The 10,189-nt window shown below is 40.0% G+C and overlaps 1 protein-coding gene across 1 annotated transcript in view; it reads left to right on the top strand.

Moving 5' to 3' along the window:
* Window positions 1-7,105, top strand: part of LOC118333460 (probable E3 SUMO-protein ligase RNF212) — an 8,070-nt gene extending 965 nt beyond the window's left edge. The window contains exons 2-13 of the mRNA XM_035669110.1: window positions 42-158; window positions 769-830; window positions 961-1,035; window positions 1,223-1,279; window positions 1,453-1,511; window positions 1,597-1,656; window positions 2,558-2,622; window positions 3,170-3,230; window positions 4,308-4,350; window positions 4,466-4,520; window positions 6,303-6,372; window positions 6,766-7,105. Of these exons, the coding sequence (XP_035525003.1) occupies window positions 50-158; window positions 769-830; window positions 961-1,035; window positions 1,223-1,279; window positions 1,453-1,511; window positions 1,597-1,656; window positions 2,558-2,622; window positions 3,170-3,230; window positions 4,308-4,350; window positions 4,466-4,520; window positions 6,303-6,372; window positions 6,766-6,895 (846 nt within the window). The 5' untranslated portion in view covers window positions 42-49 and the 3' untranslated portion in view covers window positions 6,896-7,105. The remainder of the gene's footprint in view (window positions 1-41; window positions 159-768; window positions 831-960; window positions 1,036-1,222; window positions 1,280-1,452; window positions 1,512-1,596; window positions 1,657-2,557; window positions 2,623-3,169; window positions 3,231-4,307; window positions 4,351-4,465; window positions 4,521-6,302; window positions 6,373-6,765) is intronic.
* The last annotated feature ends 3,084 nt before the right edge of the window (window positions 7,106-10,189 follow it).

Here is a 10,189-nt window from a genome sequence, read left to right on the forward strand (position 1 = left end):
TGAGTGAGTTAGCTTGTGAACTTCCTCTCCTCTTCCTGCAGGTCTTTAAATGCCTTACTGGATATGCTGCAACAGCTGCTTCCTCTCGCCCACCGCAGAGCGTAAACTGGCTGTCACAAGCTGTGGCCATGTCATCTGTAGTGTGTGTTATCAGAAAGGTAAAGTAAACGTTGGTGATCTTAAAACCAGTCACAGAAACAACCACTGTTGGGATGTTTGGATGTATTTTAACGTCCAGCTGCACTGTGCTTGCTGCTGCTGCCCCAGTCATGTGAAAGAGTGATTGGACAGGGACATCTGTTGGACTGCAGGTGATACTGCAGAGCTGGGGACTCCCTTGGATCTGTTAACTACACTTTTTAATGTCTAAGCTCTCTAAAAAGACACAAATTTGTTGATTTTGAATAAACTTCCCCAGAGGAAGCTGAATTTGAGATATTATTTGTTGCTGCCGCACTGAGTTTGATGTTGTTCTCGGCCTTTGTTATGCTACAGCAGAGACAATGACATCAGTGGGGGCTTCAAATGAAATCAGAGTAAAATTACACCGTTGGATATTGGACCTCGTGAACTATTCCTGGAGGTCCCTTGGTCCCACTTCGGGAGCCGCTGATCATGTTCACAAGGCTGTTAGTCTGTTCCTGATGGGTTTCATATCAATCTGACTCTCAGTATTGGATTTAAATGTCCTCTATCCAGTAGAAAGATTATGCATTTTATTCCCTGCTGTATAATTTTGTCCATATATTATTGTAACTTTTCTTTCAGGCAAACAAGGCAGTTGTTTAATATGCAATGCCAAATGCCAAGTGTCACCTCTCTCTGACAAAGTAAGCACCTTTCTTCTCACTACCCACTTCCTTGGCTGGGATAACATCACACTTTATAACGTAAGAAACAGACTGATATGATTTGACAACCCTACTCCCATTACAGTCGTGTGAAATGTCTTTGTTACAGAGCAGCTCGGAGGTGAAGGCCCTGTTCTCCGACATCAACGTCGTGGCAACCAAACACTTCACGGAAATCAGCAAAGTTTGGTCCTTTTCTATCTACACATCACAGAATATCAAAAAGAGATGAACTGGTATTAATATCAGGCTGCTCGAGCTGGTTCGCTCAAAAATCAGTTTTGTAGATTTATATGTGCAATATATTTTTAGAATATGTTCTTTATAATATTTTTAGACTTTATATAGCACTGTTTCTTCCCTTTTCTCAGGTTTTAATGTTCCAGGCAAGACATCAAAAGAGACTGTTGACTCACTACCAGCAAAGGGTAAGATACGTGAGTGTGTGTGTCTTTAAGGGGTTTGCTATATTCGTGATATATATATATATATAATAGCATGTATGATGTAAATGATTTTAACCAGCCAACCATGTCAACTTTATAATTTAGTTTCCTGCTCAGTATAAAATAGTCACAGCTGCTCATTTAATCCTTTACAGAATGAGAAACTAGAAGACATATTAGTCAAGATGAAGCAGGAAATGCAGCAGATGGCAAAGTAAGCTAAACCATAAGTTTATATTGCATTTCCATACACATTTCTAAAGTGCAGCTTTTTAAAAGTTGTTATTTTCCCTTTAAAGGAAGCTGAATGAGCAGAACGCCTACATTACTAAGCTGGAAAACTCTCTTCAGCATCAGAGGTACCGCATGTAGATACTCATATTAGGTTCAGACACACATTATAGGAAGAATGAGTCACCCGTCTTTAATAGCTCATCTGTCATTATTATTGAGTGTGCTGTCTTACAATTGTATTATTCTCCAAGATTTGAGACTCTTAAAGTACATTCACAATCTTTATAAGGCAATCCGTTTGTTAGAGCTTGTAAATCTGATCTGTGGCTGTCAAGTTTGCCTACATACTTTCACAGCCACTTTACTGTGTAATTAGGCGGACTTTAACTGCTCCACAAATCAGACTATCCTGAGAAATATTTACTTTATTTTCCAAAATGTTTAATAACAAGCATTTGGCTGATGTTCCATTCATCTGTAGATCATTCTTTCAGCATCCTTCATTCACACGAGATGTAAACATCATACCGTATGTATGTTGTACTGCATGGCATCAGTGATCATGATGCTCATAAAGAGTAATAGTCACAAGAGCAAATGAGGATCTGTGCAGGTAGTAAAACCTACAACCTGTAATGATTTTGGATTTAATGGTGGTGGTGTGTGCCTGTTTGAGTTTGGCAGCACCTTAGCATATAAAGTTATTTACAACCAGCTGGCTGTTATGCCTCACCTCTCACTAGGTGTCACTCCTGGCACATCTGCTCCTGGCCTGATGCAACCGCAAACACCTGAATTAGTTTAAAGGCACTTTTGAAAACTGTATTTAAAAATATTTTAATTGTATTTAAATTAAAGGGCTAGCTTACTGTACTGCAATTCCTTTTAAATGTTCTGTGAAAAACAAACTAAAGGTTCTCCTCAAAGATGTTTATATGTATGTAGTTATTATTCTAACTATGTTATAGGCAGCTGTGTCTGCTTTGTTGGAACTGATTAACCTTGTTGATAACTGTTCTCACTCAGCACCAGGGTTTCACCAGTGCCTCAGATGAGCCACAGTTCCCTCACTCCACATCAACAAAAATCAGGTAAACACTCTCGTAGGCCACGTTGTTCAGACTGCAGGCCAAAGTGACCCAAATGGGATTTTATTTTTTGCTCATATGTGACTTAGATAGGATATTTTCATGACAGTGTGAACAGGATAAATCACAATCACACTTTTAAATCCGATTCAGGACTGATTCTTTTGCAGTGTGACCTCAGTGTGAACAGTCCATCACAATTCACTCTGACCTTCGTCATGCGAGTCACTTCAGGTTCACACTTTAATAACAACCAAACAGCTGTTGTCTTACTGTTGTTCACAGTTAAGAGTCACTCAATACAGTACTTTGGGTTTAGAGTTTAGTTTAAAATATAAAATGTGACAGTAAAAGGAAGCCATGATTGATAATCTCGTGACTCTGGTCCAATTAGGCTGCTGACCATAAAACTGGCTCAAGTCATGTTTTTGTGGTCATATCTCTGTAGGTCATTAAAACACATACTTCCCTGTATGAGCACTATTGTCTCATCATCATGAAGAGAATATTCTGGTTGTTCATGTTGTGTTTGTTTCTTGTTTGGCGTCAGTCCTACAGATCCCATATAACTCCCCCATGTCCCTCTCAAGACACTCCTCAACGACTAATGTGTGAGTATTGTTCCTCCGTTCTGTTCACTGTCTCTCTGAACAGCTTTAACCTTCATCTTTGATTTGCACTCTCCTCACTGAACCTGTTTTTTTTACTCTGCCCTTCATTACCTCTCAGCATAAGAGCAAGCGAGAGTATAGGAGGTATTTCACAGTGCAAACAAGCCGTATCCTGGGTTCAGCCCGCTGTCTTATGTTAGCTTTACCTGCTGTATAGCTTTGCCCTGCCCTGCGGCGATCTACACACTGACTACACACCTGAATAAGCTAAGCTTCGCATGGGTTTAGTCAGGATTCCCTATTGGGTTTCTGAGACACAGTTGACACAAGATTGACTGTCTGCTTGAGCTTTATAGTACAAATGTTGTTTTATCGCTGAGACTTGAGTTTCTTCTAGTGAGTGAAAGCAGTGTAGATGATGGACTGCGGATATTAACCCCATTTGCAGTAATACCGCAGTGCCTGCAGGGTCAATTCTGTTTGGATTTAAAGAGTAAACTGATGATTTGTTTGAGTTGTCATGCAAAGTTAATGTGGAACACACAATGCTTAAGGGCTTTTAATAGGAATAATACATTGTAATTATAGAGGGCTTTTAAAAATATTTAGATTTGTGTTCCTGAACTGAATTAAAAATATGTAGTCAGTATAATAAGTCTTACAAAAATCTGTTTTGTTTAGACAAGCCCTACGCTTCTTGGTGTATTGCAGTTGTTCTCAAGTGTTGGAGAAATGCATAATGTTTTTAATAAAGTATAAAAAAAGTGTAATCATAGACTAGCCTTAAAACCAATGAATGCATAAAATGCTTGAAATACTGAAGAAATTACTACTGAAAGGATGAATTCAATCAAATGAATTGTTACACTCTAGTATAATAATTCTGTAACAATGTACTGCAAAGCATGTAGGGAAATTTGTTTTGAATTCTCCTCAAACATAAATGAATATCTGTCTCTGGAACTCAATTATTTAAGTTGTTAGGCAGACATTTGTCCTGTTATAACAAAGTTGAGGCACCACTGCAGCTCTCAGCCACTGAACCCAACATTAATAATGAAGTGTGCTTTCCTGCAGCACTGAAAACGTGGAGCTGGATGAAAGGAGTCTGTTCAGGAAAGTAAGTTTAATTGTTTCACCGCCCATCTCTGCTGTACAGTTTGTGTTCTGATAATTAAAGACTTTGTTACATGAAGAATAAAAGCATGTGATCTCTCTCTCTTTCTGTCTTTCAGCCTAACACTGTCCCCAGACTGTCATTAATCAGCCCTCCACAAGATGGACGGATGGGTATGTGCTTTGCTCCGTCTGTCATAAAACCTGTTTTTGCTCGTCACCACAGAGAGATCTGTTGTCTGTGTCACATTTTGTTCTTAACCTTGGATCTTCTTTGGCTACTCACGTTTGAAATGTTTGTTACAACAGCAGAACATAGTTAGAGTTTGGCGTCCAGGCTCCGACCTCATCACTTCCTGCTGATATTTTATAGCCGGAGCCTGCAGGTGGGTGTTGGGGTGAGAGGCAGAGGAAGAAATTTGCAGTAGCAGAATGTATTTTAGCCACCTAACAAAATTCAATGTCAGTTTAAGTGTACACTATGTTTGAAGTATTTTAGCACTTCACCTCGCCATCAACCAGCCCTTTCCGACGCAGAACTGAAACTGTTATATTCATCTACGCTGTCCTCAAAGCCCCCACACTCACAGGAGTCCACCACCGTTAGTTTGTGTGTGTTATTGTGTGACTTCAGTGTTTTAACAGGTAGAGAGTAATACTACAGGTTCACTTTGTTGTTGGTGGAAATATCTAACTATAGAATGTAACTCTTAAACTGATATAGGTTTTTGTAAATGAGAGTAAGGTGCAGCTCGTGTTGACTGTGTGAACGAGCTTGCAGGCTTGAGACCCCTCATGGCGCTGAAGGCACTTCACGTTAAGCTGCCTGGGATATAACACAATTAAGTGTCACTGTCTCTCTGCCAAAGGTATGCATATTTATAAACAAGGTGTCACATTGACAGACATAATTACACTATAATCATCTGACAAAGGCGTCTTGCAACTGGACTTCACGGTTGGTTGACCACCCACAGTGATTAACCCAATACAGATGTTGGTTGTTGTTATGTTTAGGACTGCACCTATTGAGCTAGGGTCTCTTTGATTATGTGATATAGTCTCAGGATTTAACCTCCTTTGTGGCAGATAAATCAGGTAATAGCCTTCAAATTAGCGCTGCACGATGTGACCACAAATTGGTTTTACAGTAATTATTAAGATTCTGGCAGGTCACTGTGTCACTCAGCAACACAAAACTATACAATATATACACAATATATACAGGAATCAGAATATATGAAGCAGTTGCAGAATGTAAAGTATTTTTATTGTGCAAGATAAAAACAGAACTTAAAAATACAAAAGATATATTAGAAGTAATATTTGAGTATTTAAGTCTTTAAAGAGGTATTTCTCATATGTTCTATTGCAAAAGAAACAAATGAGGCACAGCAGTTGTTTCAGCCATGCAACGGTATGGCAGTATATGAAAAATTCATATCATATGGGAAATTAAAACCAGTATGTTCATCCGGTATATTTCCCACCACTACTTCAGATATTATTAGGATTGTGTAAAACCATAGTATTTGTAAGTGGTTGGTTAAGTAAACATTGTATTGAAGGAAATCATAATAATGAATCAGCAACAGATTTATTGTGCTATTCAAAATGCTTCACTGACAGTTGAATTTATTGTTATTACTAAATAAGGATGGCATGTGCCATTTATCATAGAGCTGTCTGTAGCAGGCGGTTGTGTACACGCTGTCGGTGTTTGGCCCTGTTGTAGCAACATTTAAGTGGAGTGAGAAATGTGAGGGAGATGACTCACCCATTTATCTTGTCTTCCTGGAGGATTTTACAAATGAAACTTGCAGCAAGCTCATGTGATGGAAGAAGAGCCTCATAATGACCCAGAAATAACTCGTGTTTTTAAAACCATTAGGAGCCATAATGTGTGTATGACCTGTGTTAAGGATTAATGTCCGATCTCTCTGGTGTCATGTTTAGGCACCGTCTCTCACAGATTGTCCAATCAGAACACGTTGGCCAACCATTCAGCTCGCTCGTCCACAGTCAGGTGAGGCATCAGAATGAAATCACAGCATTGGTCTTTTATGTCCTAACTTTGCATTGAAAACAGGAATATTAAATGGTGATTTATGGAACTTACATTTACATGTTTTAATTGAACTTGTATCTTTATTTTAGGAATCATGCATGATTGATATTTTTTTAATTAACTTTTTTTTAAAATCTCAAATCTCTACATGCCCCCGTTTGAACATTGCTATAGAGCTCCATTGTTGTCCAAATACATCAGTATTGAAAGATGGACAAAGGCAGTGTTGGTATTGGTCATTTCATGACAATAACAATTCAAAGAATTATTTATTATTATTCCATCATGTTGCTCACAGGGTAATTATGGGGAAGTAGTTCAAGATTTTAATAAACTACACCTTTCTCCCAGTTGTTTTCAAGGATCACCGGCGACCCCGGATATCGTATACGGCCAGAGTTCTGGATGGAAGTCTCCCATCTTCAAACCTCCCTCCTCCTTCAGACACTCCATGTCCTCCCTGGTCTGCCCTCCGCCTTAACAAACACACACGTCATAAAGTCTTCAGAGAAAATACACCTCGCCACTGACATGTATATAGAGGTATTTATGTCTTTCACAACCTAAAATGAGTCGCCAGACAGTTTGAGTGTGGTGTTTTAACAACCCCAGATGTATAGGTGAAAGTACATGTATTACTCTTGAACCAGAGCCAGGATTTATTGTGCTGTACATTGATGATTAAACTCAGGTTCTGTTGCTAAATTGCAGTTTCTGTCAATTAAACTGATGAAATAATGACATGAGCATCAGTGTGGTTGTAAATATTGTTTACAGTATCTTGAATTTCCAGCATTTTCTTTCCCGTAAGTATTTTGATCATCCCGCCATAATACTGTATTTATCCAGATGAAATCCAATACACATTTTACCTATTTTCTGTGTTGGCCACAGCTCAGGTTGCCCACTAGAATCGGAGTTGTTTAGCTGGGTGTTTTTTTTTGTTTTGGAAAGTGAATTACTTTCACTAATCCAGCAGAGAGACCGACAGGCCTCAACCCACAGAGTCTTACAAGCCTGTAGCCGCAGGCGCTGTATGATGTGACGCTCACTCTGCTGCACCAGCACCTGTTCAATTTACAAAGATAAACTGGGATTATGTTCACCAAAAGATCTGCCATTTACTGGATTCTACAAGACAAGACTTCTAGCTTTGCAGGCAAATGCTGTAGTAACATCAAGAGAAGCCTTCAGGGAGCGGTGTAGTTAACAACCCTCAACAATAGTTTCCGCACTCCTGGCCTGCTGCGTGTAACTTCAGTAACATGACTCGTGATTTCACCCTCAAATCTTGTTACAAAACAGCTGCAAGTGAAGGCAAAGCAAAGTGTATCAGAATAGAAACATGATATCACCTGAAGTCATCACAGCGAGGAAAAGTTGATGCGGGTGAAGCGGGTGGCGAGGACGGCCAGATGTGTTCAGACAGGTCCGTTCTCTCTTTGTCGACCTGCGTTTTTGCCTCTATTGTCCCGGGTTGTCAGGGTGGTGAATGGTGTCTATTGAAGAGGGCTCAGGTGTGACTGTGTGTGTGTGTGTGTGTGTGTGTGTGTGCACAAGATATTCAGGCACTTACTAGCGTGTGTGTGTGTGAAGTTAAAGGGTATTGTACAGAGTCAGTAGGCCTGATCCTCCTCTGCGCTTCAGTGATGATTTGAAGTCGTTTCCTGTTTTTTAAGGTCCACTTAGAGAGAAATGGCTCCCTGGGGCAGACTAAGCTGTCATGGTGTCAGACACTGACAGGGAGAAGACTAAATCAGAATAATCTCTCCCTTATGCGCGCACACACACACACTGGGTCATCTCACTCTGTCCTCTACCTCTCACAATTACAGTAATATTTCACTTTTCTTTTAAAATAAAGTCACACCATTCTTTTCTCCTACAAGACATCTCCTTCCCTCTCTTTATCTCCCTCCCTCTCTTACTTTCTCCTCCCCACAAACACACACACTCTCACACACACACCTCTGCATGGCTCCAGGCTGTACAAATGAGCCCTGCCACTTCAGAGAGCTAAAGAAAACTATTCTGATGTCAGTGGTAATTATTCAGCAGCGTGTTCCCACAGCTTGTCCACCCCTCCCTCTCCCGGTCTCTCCATCTCCATCTTTCTGTGCGTGTGTGAAAGAGAAGCTTCTCTCTTAACCTGATCCAGATTTCACACTTTGTCACTTAGTATTTCAGTCTTGTACCTTTGGTGCTGTAAGTGTAATCCCCTCTAGGCAAGACACGACATGAACTAAATGATTTCACACTGGAGCTATTTGTCTTTCTGAGGTGCACAGAAAGCGTTCCTGTTAATGCCCTAGAGTGTATGATCTGTCACCTTTACTGTTTAACATTTAAATGGAAGAGGGCTAAAGAAGATGTTTTTGTTTAAAGCCACCAGGGAGGATTTCTTTCAGAATGTCTTTTAACTTATTTGTATACTCATTTGCTGAAACAAGACTTTTATTGTAACGTGAGCACTTTAAGCTTCTGTACTTTTAGTATCCACTTTTAAAGCTGTTGGTCCCCCATAAACCACGAATACCTCACACCAGATCAATTCTAATTAACGGTGAAGAGCAGTGCCCCTCAGTGTTTCACACTGGGGCAATCAGATGATCAATAAAGTTAAAAAGATGAACCAAAAAAGACATATTTGCTGCACAGAAAGATTTTTTTTCCTGACATTTTTGACTTGCAGAAGAGATTTAACTCTTTGAGGATAAAAACAAACTACAGTCTGAGATCATCCCTCTTTGTGCCTTCCCTATTAGAGGCCACAAGCCAAAAAGATTGAGCATCCTTGTGTGTCATTACATAACACATCCTGGCTTGGATTTTTAATGCATGTTCTGTCAAGCATGCTCCAAAGCATTTAGCTTAAGCTTTTGCCGATATACACTCGATATGACGACCTAAAAGATCCGCCTTATCTGAATGAATTAATGATTTAATGCTTCACAGTGGAACAAGGTTAATTATCAGTTTCATCATCTGATGTGATGTTGCTTAAACTATTTTGATATCACAAAAATATCCTGTACATGTATATGTTGGTATTCTAATTTTTATTTTGTTTTTAAAAGTAACATAAAGGAAACTAATTAACTAAATGCGCCATCCCTCAGTGATATTCAGTTTCATTAATGTAGTTAAAGCATTTCTTCTGGGAGTGAAATCCTTTATTTTTATTTAATTATAGAAGTAAATTGGAGTTACTGTACGCTGTGCTGACAATCGATCGGCCTGTAGATGGCACTATAGTCTATCTCAGCCTTGTATACTGTATATCACGATAGCTCCAGTATGCATACCTCTGCTGTGTGTGTGTGAAGGCCTTTGGACCACAGCTGCCTCTGATAGGGATCGACAGGATGAGGAAGGAGCACTCACACACACACACACACACACACGTCCATTCACATCTGCTGCTTTTGAAGAGGGTGAAAAGGATGAGATTGAGGAATTGTTCGACGCGCACACACACACACAAAAACACACCCACAGGCAGTTTTGCTGCATTTTAGCAGGAGATAGTTGAATAGGGGCGGTTTATGAGTCAAAGAGGAACAGGTGAGGATGGGTGACCTGGACCACTTGTATTCTCTTCAGTATACACACACACACACACACACACACACACACAAACAGGCATCCCACATGTGAAGGCAGGCATGCTGTTGCCTTTGAAGGGGCCCAGCCTCCTCCAACTGTCCCATGCATGCTTGAGTGATGTCAGCACGGCTGTGGAAAGATTCCTTTCCTGTCACACACACACACACAC

This window comes from Morone saxatilis, unplaced genomic scaffold (genome assembly GCF_004916995.1).
Source record: "Morone saxatilis isolate NCDOM2014 unplaced genomic scaffold, NCSU_SB_2.0 Contig22, whole genome shotgun sequence".
NCBI classification, from domain to species: domain Eukaryota; kingdom Metazoa; phylum Chordata; class Actinopteri; family Moronidae; genus Morone; species Morone saxatilis.